This window comes from Chiloscyllium punctatum, chromosome 8, assembly GCF_047496795.1.
Source record: "Chiloscyllium punctatum isolate Juve2018m chromosome 8, sChiPun1.3, whole genome shotgun sequence".
NCBI classification, from domain to species: Eukaryota; Metazoa; Chordata; class Chondrichthyes; order Orectolobiformes; family Hemiscylliidae; genus Chiloscyllium; species Chiloscyllium punctatum.
The window spans coordinates 51,817,684-51,836,497 of NC_092746.1; the positions used below are offsets into that span (position 1 = coordinate 51,817,684).

The 18,814-nt window shown below is 41.3% G+C and overlaps 1 protein-coding gene across 12 annotated transcripts in view; it reads right to left on the reverse strand.

The window, feature by feature from the left end:
• invs (inversin) overlaps positions 1–18,814 on the reverse strand; it is a 282,226-nt gene that overhangs the window by 22,934 nt on the left and 240,478 nt on the right. For 10 of the 12 annotated variants that reach the window (XM_072575544.1, XM_072575542.1, XM_072575547.1 and 7 more), the window contains one exon: positions 1,255–1,374. The exons of 1 other annotated variant lie outside the window; for it this stretch is intronic. In XM_072575544.1, coding sequence (XP_072431645.1) covers positions 1,255–1,374 — 120 coding nt within the window. Of the gene's footprint in view, positions 1–1,254; positions 1,375–5,776; positions 9,024–18,814 lie in introns of those variants that run through there. One more of the 12 variants, XM_072575548.1, reaches the window with a different exon arrangement.

Genomic DNA, 18,814 nt, shown 5'->3' on the forward strand with positions numbered 1-18,814 from the left:
GCTGATGGCCAGCTCGAGGAGACATAGCTTTAAATTGAGGAGTGATAGATATAGGACAGAAGTCAGAGGTAGTTTCTTTACTCAGAGAGTAGGGGCGTGGAACGCACTGCCTGCAACAGTTGTAGACACCAACTTTAAGGGCATTTAAATGGTCATTGGATAAACATATGAATTAAAATGGAATAGTGTAGGATAGATGGATTTCAGATTTGTACCGACGTGAGGAAGCACATTGAGGGCTGAAGGGCCAGTACTGCGCTGTAATGTTCTATGTTGTATGTTCCTATGGTTTCACACATAGACTGCCTTGTTGATCTTTGAGGGGCCCTATTCTCTCCCTAGTGACCTTCTTATCCTTAATGTATTTATAGAGTCCCTTTGAATTCTCCTTAACCTTATTTGCCAAAGCTATGTCATGTCCCCTTTTTGCCGTCCTGATTGCCCTCTTAAGTATTCTCCTACTGCCTTTATACCCTAAGGATTCACTTGATCTCTGCTGCCTATACTTGACGTATGCTTCCTTCCAAGTAAAAACAATGACTGCAGATACTGGAAACCAGATTCTAGATTAGAGTGGTGCTGGAAAAGCACAGCAGTTCAGGCAGCATCCGAGGAGCAGGAAAATCGACGTTTCGGGTAAAAACCCTCCATCAGGAATAGTATGCTTCCTTCTTTTTCTTAACAAAACCTCAATTTCTCGACTCATCCAGCATTCCTTACACCTACCAGCCTTGCCTTTCACCCTAACAGGAATATACATCTCTGGACTCTTGTTATCTCATTTTCAAAGGCTTCCCATTTTCCAGCTGTCCCTTTATCTGCGAACATCTGCCCCCAATCAACTTTTGAAAGTTCTTGTCTAATGACGTCAAAATTGGCCTTCCTCCAATCTAGAACTTCAACTTTTAGATCCAATCTATCCTTTCCCATCACTATTTTAAAAGTCTATTTCAAAAATGTTGGACTTGATTCTCTAATTAGTGGTGAAGGAGTTTTGAGGGATCAAGTGTTGGATCATTGCCTCTGCTCTTCTCCATTACCTTCCCTGTTTAAAACTTCGACCATAAATCATGCTTTTCTTAAATGCTGAGTAAACGTTGGAGCTTTTCTCATAACCTACAGGCTTAAGGCTAAGAAAATATTGGGTGTTCTTATTCTAAACCATCTCTACAGCCTTAACATTCTTTACCATCCTCAGATTACAATCCTGGCACAATGCCAATATAGAGATTTCATCCAGAGATTTGTACTTACAGTGAGTGTTCCCGTTGAAGGTAGTCAAGCCAAGCATAAGTTGGGATTGATTCATAGAACTGAGGGATGTGCTGCATGCTGATCTAACTCTTCGGAATATACCTTTGACAGGGCCTCCAGCTACATATAACAAGGTAAGAGGTCGTTTAATCAGATAGCGTGCCACTTACAAATTTCTGTAGTTTACGCCATTGTTCCATATTCTCAAAATGTGATCAACCATTTATATTGATGTTAATCAAAGTGGATCAAACACTGTAAATTAATAAAGGTTACCATGTTGTACTTTTCTTGAATCATATTTTCTCCATTTCTTGTATAAATGTTGATATGATTAGTTGACATGGTACAATGGGTAGTTAATCAAAAAGATATCAGTGATGTGTTTAAAAGGTTTCCACTGATATATCACGTCAGCTGTAGCAGTGAACAACTTTGATATGAAAATACTTGTTTAGTTGAGTTACGGAACTACTGTTCAGCGACAATTCTTCCTCAAAATTGAACAGAATAGCAATAAAGTAATATGTTTAACTTTTCTTCAATCATTCATGGGATATAAGTATCTTTGATTGGGCCTGCATTTATTGTCTATCTCGAGTTACCTTTGAGAAGATGGTGGTGAGCTGTCTTCATGAACCATTGTAGTTCACCTGTTGTTAGTGAGAAAGATCTTGACCCAGTGACAAGATGGCAATACGTCAGGATGGTGAGTGGAACTTGCAAATGGGAAGTCGAGAGGTGATTTACTCACTGTAAAGTTCCTAGTCTCCAACCTGCTCTTGGTTGCCACTGTATTTATACAGCAAGCCCAGTTCAGTTTCTGATTAATGGTAACCCCCAGGAGGTTGATGGTGGGGGTTCAGTGATGGTAATGCCATTGTCAAGGGGTGATGACTAGATTCTCTGGTGTTGGGGATGATCATTGCCTGACACTTGTGTGGCATGAATGTTACTTGAGACTTGTTAGCCCAAAATTGACCAGATCTTGTTGCATTTAGATATGGACTGCTGCAGTATCTGAGAAGTTGTTAATGGTGCTGAACACTGTGCAGTCATCATCAAACTTCTCCACTTTATGCTGGAGGAAAGGTAATTGATGAAGCAGCTGAAGATGGCAGGGCCAAGGACACTACCCTGAGAAACTCCCGCAGAGATGTCCTGGAGCTGAGCTGACTGACCTGTAACAACTACAACCATCTTCCTTTGTGACAGGTATGACCCACAGCTGGAAAAAAGATTATGGATCACACCTGGGACAAAGATGATCAGTCACAAAGATTCATTAATGACAAAGTAAGTCTGGACTAAACATATAGTTGTTCAATTATGTGGTAATTCCAATGTGCATAAACAGTTGATCAATCTAGAGATGTTGTGAAGAAACACAACTTTTGATATTGCAATGTCATACAAGTATGTGGACCAGACATGTTTTTTCTATTTGCCCACCATTAAATATGAACATGTTTTGCAATGTTTCCAGTGGGCATGTTAGTCCAAGCGCTTGTGTTCAGGGATTTGAAACAAATTGATTTTAACAGGTCGCCTGTCCAGAGTGAATTCAGCCAACAGAGAGAACAATGTCGAGATGTTACCACCCACGCAATGAATAAACATATTCTAAATGCTATATTATCATGTTCAGTTACACAGCCTTAAAATACTTCCTACTTAATACAAATAGTTGGATAACTTTCCTACCTCTGTAACCCTTATATATGAAAAGTAATAATTAATCATAAATTGGAACTTATGAATCAACTAACCTGATTTGTTTGCTCAGTACATCAAGGGAATATATTTCATCCCTAACGACAGTAACAGCTGAATGGTAAACGGAAGCAGATTTTGAGGATACCCTGAGGCTTTTGGAGCCGTTCAGTAGAAATGAGAAAATCTAATTGCTGTATAAGTGGCACCTGCTATCAAATACAATATACAGTTTCCCTTAGGTCTTTTGTTAGTTGCCTTATTAACACCTGAAGGGTATGACAGTTTGGGAAGATCACATTATTTTGCCCTTTATATTATTTCCTGCGATGCAAACCAATTGTTATTGAATGTTTTGCTCACCATTTAAATCAAATGTTTAAAGGCTGGCTGAATCAACACGATATCAAAATGCTGCTACGGAAAACACAATGTGTAACTAGAAAGTGATACAATCATGTTTATATATTACTGTAAAAAAAATTGAACTAATAGTTTCCAGTGCTTGCATGCTGACCATTGATAACAGCAGTATAATACATAATTAATACAGTATCTATAAAATATTGTCATGCTCACTTAATTGAATTATTTTATATTGACAAATGACAACATTCAATAAAGCAAAAAAGCTTCAAACCAATACCATGTCTACTATAACTAGCCATGAATACCTTACTCTCAGTTAAATCAAGTCTGTAACAGAACACATATGCCGATCGAACTATATCTAAGTTGTACTGAACTGTTTCATGCTATATTTCAACACCATATAACATACTTCAAACATAGTCTGTTCAAGACATTTTGTGTCAGCCACACAATGTCAGTGAAACTGTAGAGATCCATACCAATTCTGTTAAGACTACCATATCCTGTTGCTCTGTAAAACTTTAAAAATTGTGATGTACAAATTGCTGCACAGGGTTTTCAGTTTTGTTTTGTATTGCTTCACAAAAAATCATGGTAAAAATCAAAGACCAATGTGACCTGTCTATGCACACTACATCGGGAATAGTCTTTGACATTACCAGTGACAGTCTTGAACTTTTCAGACAGATATCTTCCTATCACCCACAACAACAGTTGAAAGGAGCTGCACACTTCTCCTTAAGTCAAGCCAGTAATTCCCTAAGCTCCAATTTATTTTAATATAAAAGTTGGCTATACTGTATGTGAGAACATTCTCTTCAACTGAGTTCTACTTTACAGACGTCACCTCCATAGATAACAGTTTTAAACTTAATACCAAGTATTAATATTTCCTCCATACATTAAAAATTAATTCAAATGCCTTGGTCAGAAAAGGCCAACATATCAGAAATCAAATGTTACCATCGGATCTTTCCTCAAGCAGTATAAACCATGTGCATGTTGAGTAATTAGAAGTCGATACTTAGATCGACTGTGAGCATTTATAGGAGTGTGATATTCAGATCTAGCACCTTGGGATGTCAGAAATAGCTGTCCAAATATCGATATGCACATTGTGGAAGCTGATGAGCCTGAAAACTTTCTAAAATTGTACAGATCACCTCTTGAATCATTGGTTATTCTGCATCTTGAAATGCCGAAGATCTATAAGATTGGAATAACCCTGTATTGAAAATACTGTAACTTTCATGACTGCAGGCACAATAGAGTCACAAAGGACACTTTAATAATTTCACAAACTTCAGTAAATGGCACCTTGGACAGCCGTGAATTGGTCTGTTAGGCATCTGCTATGACTTTTTGCCAATATTCCACGTCCTCTAATATTATCTTCTTGATTAGTTTTGAAACAAGAGATAAACTGTCTCAACATGTCAAATCATAGGATTTTCTTCACCTTTACTATGCGTACATTATGCCATATTAATATGTAAGCACGTTGGGGGTAGGGGAGAGGATAGAGCCACAAGAGGATAATGTTTTTCATTCCTGATAAAGAAACTGAGGAGGAGAAAAGTAACAAGACATATGAAACATTAATCAATTAAAGAAAGTAACATTAATAGGAATAAATAGTTTGTCTCTTCATTGTTATCCTCCTAGTGAGATTTTGTCAAGTTGCATCACTGAATAAGGATGGATCTGAAGATCAAATACATAGATCAATGTTTCATATCATTCTGCTAAAAAGGAACAACATCCTTGAGGCATGAAGATTTATGGCTCAGATTAAGCCTGTAAACTCAGTTCTATTTACCTTTTTTTACTTGACAGTTATTTAGCTGATCTTAAAGTCTGTCGTTCTTGCATTATGAGTATCATTTATTTGCTGATGGGTTAATCATAAATTAAACACCTAAAACTTTTTGCACCCAATGGTTTGAGATGTGCACAACTGAATGGGGAAGACACTTGGTATATATTCCTCAAAGGATCTTTCTTCTATCTAAATGATCTATGAAGGTATCGTATTCTGATGTGTAAAGTGGGATTTTATAGTCAGTGGTAAACTAGGAACAGAACTGCTTATAACGATCTTGTAATCTTTGTGTTGTTTTTGCCACTTCTGATGACAGTTTTAACCAGGCACCAGGTCAAGAGGATCTCTTGCCATGCAGTAACAGTGATGTCAGCAAGCAGGTAGACAGCCAATCACATTGAAATATTCACACACAGCAATCCAGGAGGTTAACGACACTGAAATTATTCATTTTTAATTCACATTTTAGACAATGAAATTAAATTATTTGAATTGGATATACATATAGAAAATATAAATGGAAATTAAAATATAAATGGAAACAAACTTCAAACTGGATTACAAAAACATGGAATTCTTTTAATCATGATGGAGAAACTTAACATTGAACAAATATAAAACTTATTTTTCATGGCCAGTGAAGATATGCAAAAGTAACTATAAAGTTAGCATGTTCTTAGTAAAAGCCCACCCACATCCACCAAAAGTGAATTTAGCAATTTGGAATGATTTGTCTTGGGACTGGTGCATCAAGCGTGAATTTTCTGGGCTTTGGGTGGTTGGCCCAGGAGTGAAAATCCAGCTGTCAGTTTGGTGATTTGCAGAAGAAAGACTTTGGTGTCACTTATCAATGTCACTGAACATTTTCTTTTTTCTGCTGAGTAAAAGGGACAATCACAGCCAGAGATGACCAATTCCTTCCCCACCCAAGATAGCCTCTCTAGTTCCACGATATATTTGTTCATAAAATGTGCATAACTGAGGAGCACAGGAATAAGAAAACAATAATTAGATTCTCTCTCATCTCTAGGTGATCAAGTTATGAGTTTGAAATATAATCAGCACTGATGTTCTTTAACAACCTAACATTAGTTTGTTACACAAAACAAGCAAAAGAAAACATAATAAGCTTGACATATACAACAAACTTTGTTTTAACCAGCACCTTTTGTACTGGCACTCTTGATAAACTGGCATATATACCTCAATTACTGCGAGATTCACTGTTTATTCTGTCCAATTATTATAGTTTTAAAATTATTTACCTCAATGTAAATATGCTTGTTGTTCAATCACATGGCTACATGAAATATCAATGATTTGGAGGTGCCGATGTTGGACTGGGGTGAACAAAGTTAAAAATCACACGACACCAGGTTATAGTCCAACAGGTTTATTTGGAAGCACTAGCTTTCGAAATGCTGCTTCTTCATTAGGTGGTTGTGGAGCAGAATGATAAGACACAGCAACTTTATATCAACAGGATTGCAGTGTTATGGAATGTAATAATAAACAAGTTTAGCTTAGGTCTTTCATCTTTTAGAAGTATCATGTTAGTTTTGGTTCCTTCATATGTAAGTCCCAGAACTTTTTTAAAGTTACATTCTCAAGATAGCTTTTAACAATAGGTATCATCTCAACTCAGAAATATCAATAGTTGATTCAATTTCAAATCAATTTCTCTTCAAATACCACAATCTAAAGTTTCAACCTGTTTCTCAACACCATCCATTACAGAGACTTAGTCCCAAAGAATAATCAATTCTATCTCAGCTTTTTAAATCTTTATTTGAACTGCTTATCTGGTCTGATGCCATGAATCTCTCACATCTTTGATGGTCTAACTTCCTCAGTTCTAACAACTTGAAGATTTCTATTCAAACAGTCCTGGTTTGGAACCTTCATAGCCTAAAAACTACTTTTGTTGAGGTGACTGATTCCTGAACTGAATTGGGAAAACTTGGTTTCCTTGTTTGGAGAAACCATCGTGAAATAACTCCGCAAAGGCAGGTATCCCATCACCAAGACACCCTTTATTTACACGGGGATATTAACACTAACTCAGTTAGCTCAGAGTTGGCTCTTAGAGTGAACAGAACCCCTGTCACTCATGTCTATATCTGTCAGCCAGGGCTCCCTGATTGGACCAGGTTTACAGCACTAATCAGGAAACTCATATTCTATGTGGTCTACCTGGCTGACTTCATTCCAATCACTACATCCCTTCCCCTCCAACTGCTAGGACGTAGGCCTGTTCTTTTTCCTGTAATTTCTCCTGGGATGTTTTCACACCAGGTCCGATTTCTCCAACTCTGCCTCGGATATTGGGGGAGTGCACGCCACCATATCCTGCTTCTTCTGTCAAAAGCGTCTCAGAAGAAATTCAGGTGATAACAGTGTCAAGGTTGTGACACCTGTCATGTCCATCTCATCCTCAGACCCTGGGCAGATGGGGAGAACCCATGGGTTCTGACAGCCTTGCCAGATGTTCTCCGGGGTCGGGTATGTTTTGAGAGGTTGCAGCTTTTATGTGGTCCTTGTGCTTGTTCAGCACGACGTCTCCTACCCAAACTTTATATGTGGACCCGACCTTGCATCGACCATGCCCCTTCTCCATGCAGGGCCATTCATGTGGTTTTGAATCCAAATTTCATCCCTTGAAGTAAACTGTCTCTCTCGCTTAGAGGAGTTTTGTGCCTGGCATTGGCATTCCTGATGCTGTTTCACCTCACCCCCATGATCTGAGAAGATCAGGTGTGAGTCTTCTCCCCAGTAGGAACTCTGCTGGACCTGTCCCTGTGGTCCTATAATCAAGCAGGAACCAGGACAGTTTGGCATTGAGAAAAGCTGTAGGCTGTTTCTGTAAGACTGCCTTGAAAGTTTGAACTGGTCTTTCCACCAGACCACTGGACCCAGAGTCCCTCTGTTCAGGAAATGTCCTGAGTTAGGCTATATAATTATCTTCACTCCAGTGATGTTCCCTGAGCTCAACTGACCTTAAGGGGGGTGTCCACTTCCTTCAGGCATACCCTACAACTCATGCTCCAGTTGCCGCATTTCCTAATGACAGTTGTAGTGCCTGGTTGAAGTCTAGTTGAGCTTCAGCTAATAGGTGCTTTTATATGGTCACATCATTAATTCCACATACCAAAGGGTCTCTCAGTATCTCATGAAGGGGTAAAACAAAATCGAATGCCTCTGTCAGTTGTCTTAACCTCATCAAAAATCCTAATACGGATTTTCCCAGTTCTCAAACTGCCAAGTAAAATTGATAGTGTCTCAGAATTAGAGGAGTCTTCGGGTCTTAATATTCCTTAACTAAATCCGTCAATTCTTGAAAAGTTATAGTATCTTGTACTTCACGGATGGTTAGGCTTCGAGTAACCAAAAAAGCTACGGGTCCACAAACTGTCAGGAGAACTACTCATTGCTTTTCGTCTGCATTATTTTTTTCAGGCAAATGAAATTGGGGCATTCTTTCCACATATTGGGTCTAGACTTTGATGGTGGGATCAAATGAGTCACAGCACCCCAATACCAGAAACCCTTACCCCAAATCAAAGATGACTGTTGCGAGCAAACTCTTCAGGGACATGTTTTTCTCTCGTTGCCACTGAAATAACTCCATGAAGGCCAATACCCCATTACCAAGTCACCCTTTATTTACATGTGCATAATACATGACACAGACTTTGAGTGAACAGAATTCCGACATTGGGTAACCTAAGATGGAGGATGGGAAAATAAATGTGGCTTTAAGAGCTGTTCCTTTTTTGAGGTATATTAGGTATTGGAGGTGATTTCCTCTAATTCCAGGAGCAGCAATTACTGCTTCATAAGCTGTTGCATTGTTTTGGAACTTCTGGGGAGAAAAGATCAAAACAACGGCACTTTTAAAAGGAGGAAGACAAACAAAGGCAAAGACCACATAGTCAGAGAAAGAAACCGACACTACTGTCTGTCACAGCAGTGAACCCAGCACAGTTAGTGCCTTTGCTGTTTGAGTTCAAGTATCTCTGGACATCAGAGTGGGTCTAGGAAAAATTAACAAACAGCATAATTCTCGGCTGACCTTTGAGGAACCTGTGTGGGAGAGCTCCCAGTACAGGAAAAGCTAACCTTGATGTAAATCTTCAGTACTGAGTACACTGGGTTCATTTTCGATTATATGTTTTATGGAGATCTGTCTCTTGACTACATTTTAAAAATATAAAACATAGATACTAACTTAGCCTGTCTTTTGTAAAGCAATAAGACGGTGCTATTTTCTAGGTCTGTAAATTGTTAAGGGGCAAAGATGGCGTTTAGTAGAGTGATGTGGGACATCAGGGAGCGTTTCCATGTTACTGATGATTATGTCTGCAGGAAGTGTCTTTGGTTACGAATTCTATCCAATTGCGTGGATCAGTTAGAGGCAATGAGTAATTTATAAGAGCTAGGGATTGTGATGGATGGAAGTTATAGGATGGGAGAAAAACAGCAGATACAGTCAGGTAGATGAGTTACCTCTAGGAAAGGTAGGAGAGAGAGGCAGATAGTGTGCGAGTCTCCTGTGGCTATTCCTATCTCAAGCAAGTATGCTGCTTTGGAAAATGTAGGGGGTAATGGACTCTCAGGGGTATGTAGCACAAACAGCCAGGTTTCTCTACTGAGACTGGCTCTAATGTAATGAGGGGTACATCAGGTTCCAAGCAATTGATTGTGATAGGGGATTCTCTCGTCGGGGCACGAGAAATCAGAATGGTGTGTTGCATGCCTGGTACCAGGGTCAAGGATATCTCGGAGAGAGTGTAGAATGTTCTGAAAGGGGAGAAGAGTCAGCAGGAGGGTGTTGTACACATCGAAACTAACAACATAGGAAGCAAAAAGGATGTGATTCTAAAGGGAGAATATAGAAAGTTAGGCAGGAGTTTAAAAAGGAGGGTAGTAATATCTGGATTACTCCCAGTACTATGGGCTAGTGAGAGTAGGAATAGGAGGATAGAGCTGATGTAAGTGTGGCTGAGGAGCTGGTGCAGGGGAGAAGGGTTCACGTTTTTAGATCATTGGAATCTCTTCTGGGGTAGAAGTGACCTGTATAAGAAAGATGGATTGCACCTGAATTGGAAGAGGACTAAGGTACTAAGGCAGGGAGATTTGCTAGAGCTGCTCTGGAGGATTTAAACAAGTAAAGTTGGTGGTGGGACCCAAGGAGCCAGTGAGGAAAGAGATCAATCTGAGACTGGTAAAGTTGGGAAAAGGAGTGAGTCAAATAGGGTAGGCAGGAACAAGGCAGAGAATGAGGTGGGACTGATAAATTAAACTGTATTTATTTCAATGCAAGAGGCCTAACAAGGAAGTCAATTGAACTCACGTCATGGTTAGGAACATGGGACTGGGATATCATAGCAATTACAGAGACGTGGCTCAGGGATGGACAGGACTGGCAGCTTAATGTTCCAGGATACAAATGCTACAGGAAGGATAGAAGGGGGTGCAAGAGAGGAGGGAGAGTGGCGTTTTTAATCAGGGATAGTATTACAGCTGTGCTTAGGGAGAATATTCCTGGAAATTCATCCAGGGAAGTTATTTGGGTGGAACTGAGAAATAAGAAAGGGACGATCATCTTATTGGGATTGTATTATAGACCCCCAATAGTCAGCAGGAAATTGAGAAATTTGTAAAGAGATCTCAGTTATCTGCAAGAATAATAGGGTGGTTATGGGGAAGGGGGGTGGACTTTAACTTTCCAAACAGACCGGTACTGCTATAATGTTAAGGGTTTAGATGGAAAGGAACTTTTAAATGTGTACAAGAAAATTTTCAGATTCACTATGTGGATGTTCCTATTAGAGAAGGTGCAAAACTCTGACCTACTCTTGGGGTGACTGAGGTGTCAGTGGGGGAGCACTTTGGGGCCAGCAACCATAGTTCTATTAGATTTAAAATAGTGATGAAAGGGATAGACCAGATCTAAAAGCTGAAGTTCTAAATTGGAGGAAGGCCAATTTTGATGATATTAGGCAAGAACTTTCAAAAGCTGATTGGGGGAGGGTGATGTTTGCAGGAAAGGAGACAGCTGGAAAATGGGAAGCCTTCAGAAATGAGATAATACAAGTCCAGAGACAGTACATTCCTGTTAGGATGAAAGGCAATGCTGATAGGTTTGCGGAAAGCTGGATGACTAGAGAAACTGAGGTTTTGGTTAAGAAAAAGGAAGCATATGTCAGGTATAGACAACAGAGATGGAATTAATCCTTAGAAGAGTATAAAGGCAGTAGGAGTATACTTAAGAGGGAAATCAGGTGGGCAAAAAGGGGACATGAGATAGCTTTGGCAAATAGAGTTAAGGAGAATTCAAAGGGATTCTATAAATACATTAAGGACAAAAAGGTAACTAGGGAAAGAATAGAACCTCTCAAAGGTCAGCAAGGCAGCCTATTTGTGGAAATGTAGGAGCTTGGGGAGATACTAAACAAATATTCTGCATCAGTGTTTACTGTGTTTGCTGAGATATTTCTATCATTAATAGTCACAGATGAGGTGCTGGAAAAGTGGAGGTTGGCTAACGTGCCACTATTTAAGAAGGGAGGTAAGGAAAAGCCAGGGAACTACAGACCAGTGAGCCTGACATCAGTGTTGGGCAGGTTGTTGGAGGGAATCCTGAAGGAATGATTTAAATGTATTTGGAAAGGTAAGGACTGATTAGGGATCGTCAACATGGCTTTGTGAGTGGGAAATCATGTCTCAAAAACTTGATTGAGTCTTTTGAAGAAGTAATGAAGAGGATTGATGAGAGCAGAGTAGTGGGTGTGATCAAATGGATTTCAGTAAGGCGTACGACAAAGTTCCTCATGGTAGACTGGTTAGCAAGGTTAGATGGGAGAAAGTGAGGACTGCAGGTGCTGGAGATCAGAGTCAAAAGGTGTGGTGCTGGAAAAGCACAACTGGTCAGGCAGCATCTGAGGAGCGGGAGAGTCATTGTTTCAAGCAGAAGCTCTTCATCAGTAATGGGAAATGGGAAGTCTTTAAAAATGAGATAAGCATTTCTGATGAAGAGCTTCTGCTTGAAACATCCATCTTGGATCTGCTCCTTAGATGCTGCCTGCCCGGTTGTGCTTTTCCAGCACCACACTTTTTGACTTAGCAAGGCTTAATCATATGAAATATAGGGAGAACTAGCCATTTGTATACAGAACTGGCTCAAAGGTAGAAGACAGGATGGCGGTGGAGGATTGCCTTTCAGACTGGAGGTCAGTGACCAGTGGTGTGCCACAAGGTTCGGTGCTGGGTCCATTGCTTTTCATCATTTATATAAGTGATTTGAATGTGAACACAGGAGGTATAGTTATTAAATTTACAGGTGACACCAAAATTGGAGGTGTAGTGGACAACAAAGAAGGTTACCTCAGAGTACCATGGGATCTTGATCAGATGGGCCAATGAGATGAGGAGTAGCAGATGGAGTTTAATTTAGATAAATGTGAGGTGCTGCATTTTGGAAAGGCAAATCAGGGCAGGACTTATACACTTAATGGTAAGGTCCAGGGGAGTGTTGCTGAACCTGCTGACCTTGGAGCGCAGGTTCATAGTTCATTGAAAGTAGAGTCACAGGTAGGTAGGATAGTGAAGAAAGTGTTTGGCATGCTTTCCTTTATTGGTCAGAGCATCAAGTATAGGGGTTGGGAGGTCATGTTGCGGCTGTACAGGATGTTGGTTAGGCCACTTTTGGAATATTGTGTGCATTTCTGGTCTCCCTCCTATCAGAAGGATGTTGTGAAACTTGTGGAAGGGTTCAGAAACGATTTACAAGGTTGTTGCCAGGGTTGGAGAGTTTGAGCTATACCTAGAGGCTGAATAAGCTGGGGCTGTTTTCCCTGGAGCATCAGAGGCTGAGGGGTGACCTTAAAGAGGTTTACAAAATCAAAGGGGTATTGATAGGGTAAATAAACAAGATCTTTTCCCTAGGGTGGGGAAATCCAGAACTAGAAGGTGTAGGTTTAGAGGGGAAAGATTTAAAGGGACCCAAGGGGCAACTTTTCATGCAAAGGGTGATGCGTGTATGGAATGAGCTGCCAGAGGAAGTGGTGGAGGCTGGTATAATTGCAACATTTAAAAGGTATCTGGATGGGTATATGAATAGGAAGGGTTTAGAGGGATATGGGCCAAGTGCTGATAAATGGGACTAGATTAAGTTTGGATTTCTGGTCGACATTGACGAGTTGTTTGTTTCCCTGCTACACCTCTCTATGACTCCGCTTTATATCTGTCAGGCAGGGCTCCCAGCCTGGACCGGTAAACAGCTCCAATCAGGAAACACACATTTCATGACCTTGTTCCAATTACTACATAATGTACTTTCTGAACTGAACTCCAGATTCTTCTGAACTAAAGTCTAAACAAATCTAATTGCCTTGATGTGATTACACTGCATATAATACACCCAACAGTATAAACATTGCATCTGTTAAAGCCACAGGGATCCTAGGCACTTGATATCTGGTCGGCATGGACATGTTGGACCGAAGGGTCTGTTTCCATGCTGTACATCTCTATGACTCTATGACTGCAATCACGTATCTTCTTTTAGATCTAATGTATTTTGATCACAATTTCCTAATGACTTCTTGCTTTTCAAAATATTTCACAGAACTGATCCACATCTATATCCCTCCATTTTAAAATGCAAAATACAAAAAATGATATTTTAAAAGCTCACCTTTCACAATTAAATTAGGAGATAAACAGTATAATTTAAGCTTTTAAAAGGGAATTTTTCAATTCAATATCACAGTGCTTCTAATGAACCCAGTTTACTTAGGAACAAGACGAGGCCATTCGGCGGCTTGAGCCTGTTCCATCATTCTATTACATCATAGTTGTTTTTTTATATCAAGTCCATTTACCAGCTTATTGTTCCACTTTGCTCAAGACCCTATGCCAACAGTTGACCTCAATTTTGAGCATGTCACTTGGTCAAGCATCCACAGACTTTTTGAGGAAGGGAGTTTGAGCTTTTAACTACCTTTTGTGCTAAAATGTACTCTCTCATTTTATGTGTAAACAGCACAGGCCTAATTTTAAGATTATGCGTTTGCTCTAGATTACTCATGAAGTCATACAACATGGAAACAGAGCCTTTGGTCCAGCCAGTTCATGCTGACCATATTCCCAAAATAAATTAGTCATACCTGCCTGTGCTTGGCCTATATCTCTCCAAACCTTCTCTATTCATGATCGTATATAAATATCTCTGAAAGATTATAACTTTACCAGAATCTACCACCTTCTCTGGAAGTTCATCCACCACACAAATCATTTTCTGTGTAAAGAAAAAATTGCCTCTCATGTCCTTTTTATCTTTCTCCTCTCACCTTAAAAATATACTCCCTAGTTTTGAACTTCCCTACCCTGGGAAAAGACCCTTGTCATTCACCTTAGCTATGCTCCTCGTGATTTTATAAACTTGAATGTCATCCCTTAACCTCCTATGCTCCAGCTTTTCCAGTCTATTTTTATATCTCAAACTCTCCGTTCCCGGCAAGATCCTGGTAATTCTTTTCTGAACTCCCTCCTGTTTAATAATATCCTTCCTATAACTGAAAACTGGACACAGTCCTCCAGAAGAGGTCTCATAACATCCTGTACAACCTCAACATGACGTCCAAACTTCTGTACTCAAAGGTTTGAGCAATGAAGACAAGTGGGCTAAATGCCTTCTTAACCACCCTGTCTATCTGTGATGCTATTTTCAAGGAATTATATATCAACTATAATTATATTTACAATTATAAATTATATTACTCATCTAATGTGAAGGTGTTATTTGAAATAACACCTTGTTTTCTTTAAGGTTGTGCTTAGGAAACCAGTGCTAACTCTAGGAGGAAAAATCTACCCTGGAAACTCCAAGGATTGATAAAAATAAAAGGCTAAAGTTAACATATGAACAACACTGAATACCACAAAGATCGTAAGAAATAAGAATAAAGATTCCCCTAGCTAGCTCCATCACAGCTGAACCAACATTCCTCATATCCAGTTTACTGCATTTTCCCCAATAACTCATGAATTCCCTATTGATTAAGAATCTATCTCAGCCTAAAATATTCACAAGAACTCCACCCCATTAGCTTTCTTCATCAAGGAGTTCCAAAGAAACTCAACCCTCTGAAAGAAGAAATTCCTCTTCATCTCAGTCTTAAATCGTTACACTTACATTCTAAGACTATATCCTCTGGTCCTAGCCTCTTCCATGACGGGCAATAATCCTCTCAGAATTTACCCTGCCAAGCCCCTTAAGAATCCTATATGTTCCAATGAGATAATACAGTTGTACAGCATAGAAACAGGGCTATCAACCCCACCTTATCTATGCCAAGCAACAAAGAAACTCATCTCATTTACCTGCATTTGGTCATAGACTACTAAGCTTGTTTAGATGCCTCTTACATACTTGCCTCCATTACCCTCTCAGGCAACCTGTTCTATATTTCTACTACCTTCTGGGTGAAAAATTATTTTTCCTCAGATCCCCTCTAAACCACTTGCTCCTCATCTTAAATCTATGCCCCCTGATCTTAGGCACGTCTGTCATGAAGAAAAGATTCTTACCATTTCCCCTATAATTTTGTATACCTCAATCCAATCCCCCCACAGCCTCCTCTGTGAAAACAAAGCCAGCATAACCAGTCTTTCCTCAGAATGGAGGCTTTTCATCACAGGCAATATTGCAGTGAATCTTCTCTGCACTATCTTCAATGTAATCATGTCCTTCTGATACTGTGGCAATGAGAACTGCACACAGTATTCCATCTGTCGCCTAATCAATGTTTTAAAGTTGCAACAAGACTTCCTTATTCCTAAATTCTATGCAACAGCTAATGAGTGCAAGCAATCAATAAACCATCTTCACCACCCTGTACTTTCAGGCATCTATGGACTTGTATACCAAGGTCCCTTTGCTTCTCAGTACACCCTACGGGCCTACCATTCATTGTGTAAATCCTTCCCTTATTGGACTTCCCAAAATGCATCACCTTGCACTTATCAGGATTAAATTCTATCTATCATTGCTCTGCCCAATTTACCAGCTGATCAAAATCACACTTAAGACAGAGATCATCCTCACTACGAATACCACTGCCAATTTTTGTTTCAGCTGCACAAAACTACACATTATACCGTCTATTTTCATATCCAGGGCAATAAGGTACACAACAAACAGCAAGCGTCTCAGCACTGGACACCGTTGGTCACAGATCTCCAAACACAAAAGCAACCCTTCTGCTCACACTTTGCCTCCTATTTGCAAGTCAGTTTAAGATCGAGTTTGCAAACTTGTCTTGGATCCCATGGGCTCTTACCTTTGGACCAGCATTCCATTTGGGACCTATTCAAAGGCCTTACTGGTCCATGTAAACCACATCAACTGCAGTACTCTCATCAATATATTTAGTCACCTTTTCAATGAAATTAATCAGATGGGATCTCCCTCCAACAAATCCATGCTGACTGTCCCTAATCAATGCCTACCTTTCCATAAGTTGATTTGTCCCTGTCCTGTCCATCAGAACTTTTTCCAATAATTTCCCAAGCACTGGCACCAGACTAAACTAGGTAAAAACAATGACTGCAGATGCTGGAAACCAGATTCTGGATTAGTGGTGCTGGAAGAGCATAGCAGTTCAGGCAGCATCCAAGGAGCAGCAAAATCGAAGTTTCGGGCAAAAGCACTTCATTAGGAATAAAGGCAGTGAACCTGAAGCGTGGAGAGATAAGCTAGAGGAGGGTGGGGGTGGGGAGAGAGTAGCATAGAGTACAATAGGTGAGTGGGGGAGGGGATGAAGGTGATAGGTCAGGGAGGAGAGGGTGGAGTGGATAGGTGGAAAAGGAGATAGGCAGGTAGGACAAGTCCAGACAAGTCATGGGGACAGTGCTGAGCTGGAAGTTTGGAACTAGGGTGAGGTGGGGGAAGGGGAAATGAGGAAACTGTTGAAGTCCACATTGATGCCTTGGGGTTGAAGTGTTCCGAGGCAGAAGATGAGGCGTTCTTCCTCCAGGCGTCTGGTGGTGAGGGAGCGGCGGTGAAGGAGGCCCAGGACCTCCATTACCTCGGCAGAGTGGGAGGGGGAGTTGAAATGTTGGGCCACGTGGCGGTGTGGTTGATTGGTGCGGGTGTCCCGGAGATGTTCCCTAAAGCGCTCTGCTAGGAGGCGTCCAGTCTCCCCAATGTAGAGGAGACCGCATCGGGAGCAAAGGATACAATAAATAATATGAGTGGATGTGCAAGTAAAACTTTGATGGATGTGGAAGGCTCCTTTAGGGCCTTGGATAGAGGTGAGGGAGGAGGTGTGGGCGCAGGTTTTACAGTTCCTGCGGTGGCAGGGGAAAGTGCCAGGATGGGAGGGTGGGTTGTAGGGGTGTGTGGACCTGACCAGGTAGTCACGGAGGGAATGGTCTTTGTGGAAGGCGGAGGGAAATATATTCCTGGTGGTGGGATCTGTTTGGAGGTGGCAGAAATGTCGGCGGATGATTTGGTTTATGTGAAGGTTTGTAGGGTGGAAGGTGAGCACCAGGGGCGTTCTGTCCTTGTTACGGTTGGAGGGGTGGGTCTGAGGGCGGAGGTGCGGGATGTGGACGAGATGCATTGGAGGGCATCTTTAACCACGTGGGAAGGGAAATTGCGATCTCTAAAGAATGAGGCCATCTGGTGTGTTCTGTGGTGGAACTGGTCCTCCTGGGAGCAGATACAGCGGAGCAGAAGAATTGGGAATACGGGATGACATTTTTGCAAGAGGTAGGGTGGGAAGAGGTGTAATCCAGGTAGCTGTGGGAGTCGGTGGGTTTGTAAAAAATGTCAGTGTCAAGTCGGTCGTCACTAATGGAGATGGAGAGGTCCAGGAAGGGGAGGGAGGTGTCAGAGATGATCCAGGTAAATTTAAGATCAGGGTGGAATGTGTTGGTGGAGTGGATGAATTGCTCAACCTCCTCGCGGGAGCACGAGGTGGCGCCAATACAGTCATCAATGTAGTGGAGGAAGAGGTGGGGAGTGGTGCTGGTGTAATTACGAAAGATCAACTGCTCTATGTAGCCAACAAGGAGACAGGCATAGCTGGGCCCATACGTGTGCCCATGGCTACCCCTTTGGTCCGGAGGAAGTGGGAGGATTCAAAGGAGAAATTGTTAAGGGTGAGGACCAGTTCGGCCAAACGAATGAGAGTGTCGGTGGAAGGGTACTGTTGGGGACGTCTGCAGAGGAACAAACGGAGGGCTTAGAGGCCCTGGTCATGGCGGATGGAGGTGTAGAGGGATTGGATATCCATGGTGAAGATGAGGCGTTGGAGACCGGGGAAATGGAAGTCTTGGAGGAGGTGGAGGGCGTGGGTGGTGTCTCGAACGTATGTGGGGAGTTCCTGGACTCGGGGGGAAAGGACAGTGTCGAGGTAGGTAGAGAGGAGTTCAGTGGGGCAGGAGCATGCTGAGACAATGGGTCGGCCAGGGTGGTCAGGCTTGTGGATCTTGGTAAGGAGGTAGAACCGGGGGGGTTCCCGGACTATGAGGTTGGAATCTGTGGGTGGGAGATCTTCTGAGGTGATGAGGTTCTGTATGGTCTGGGAGAGGATGGTTTGGTGATGGGGGGTGGGGTTATGGTCAAGGGGGCAGTAGGAAGAG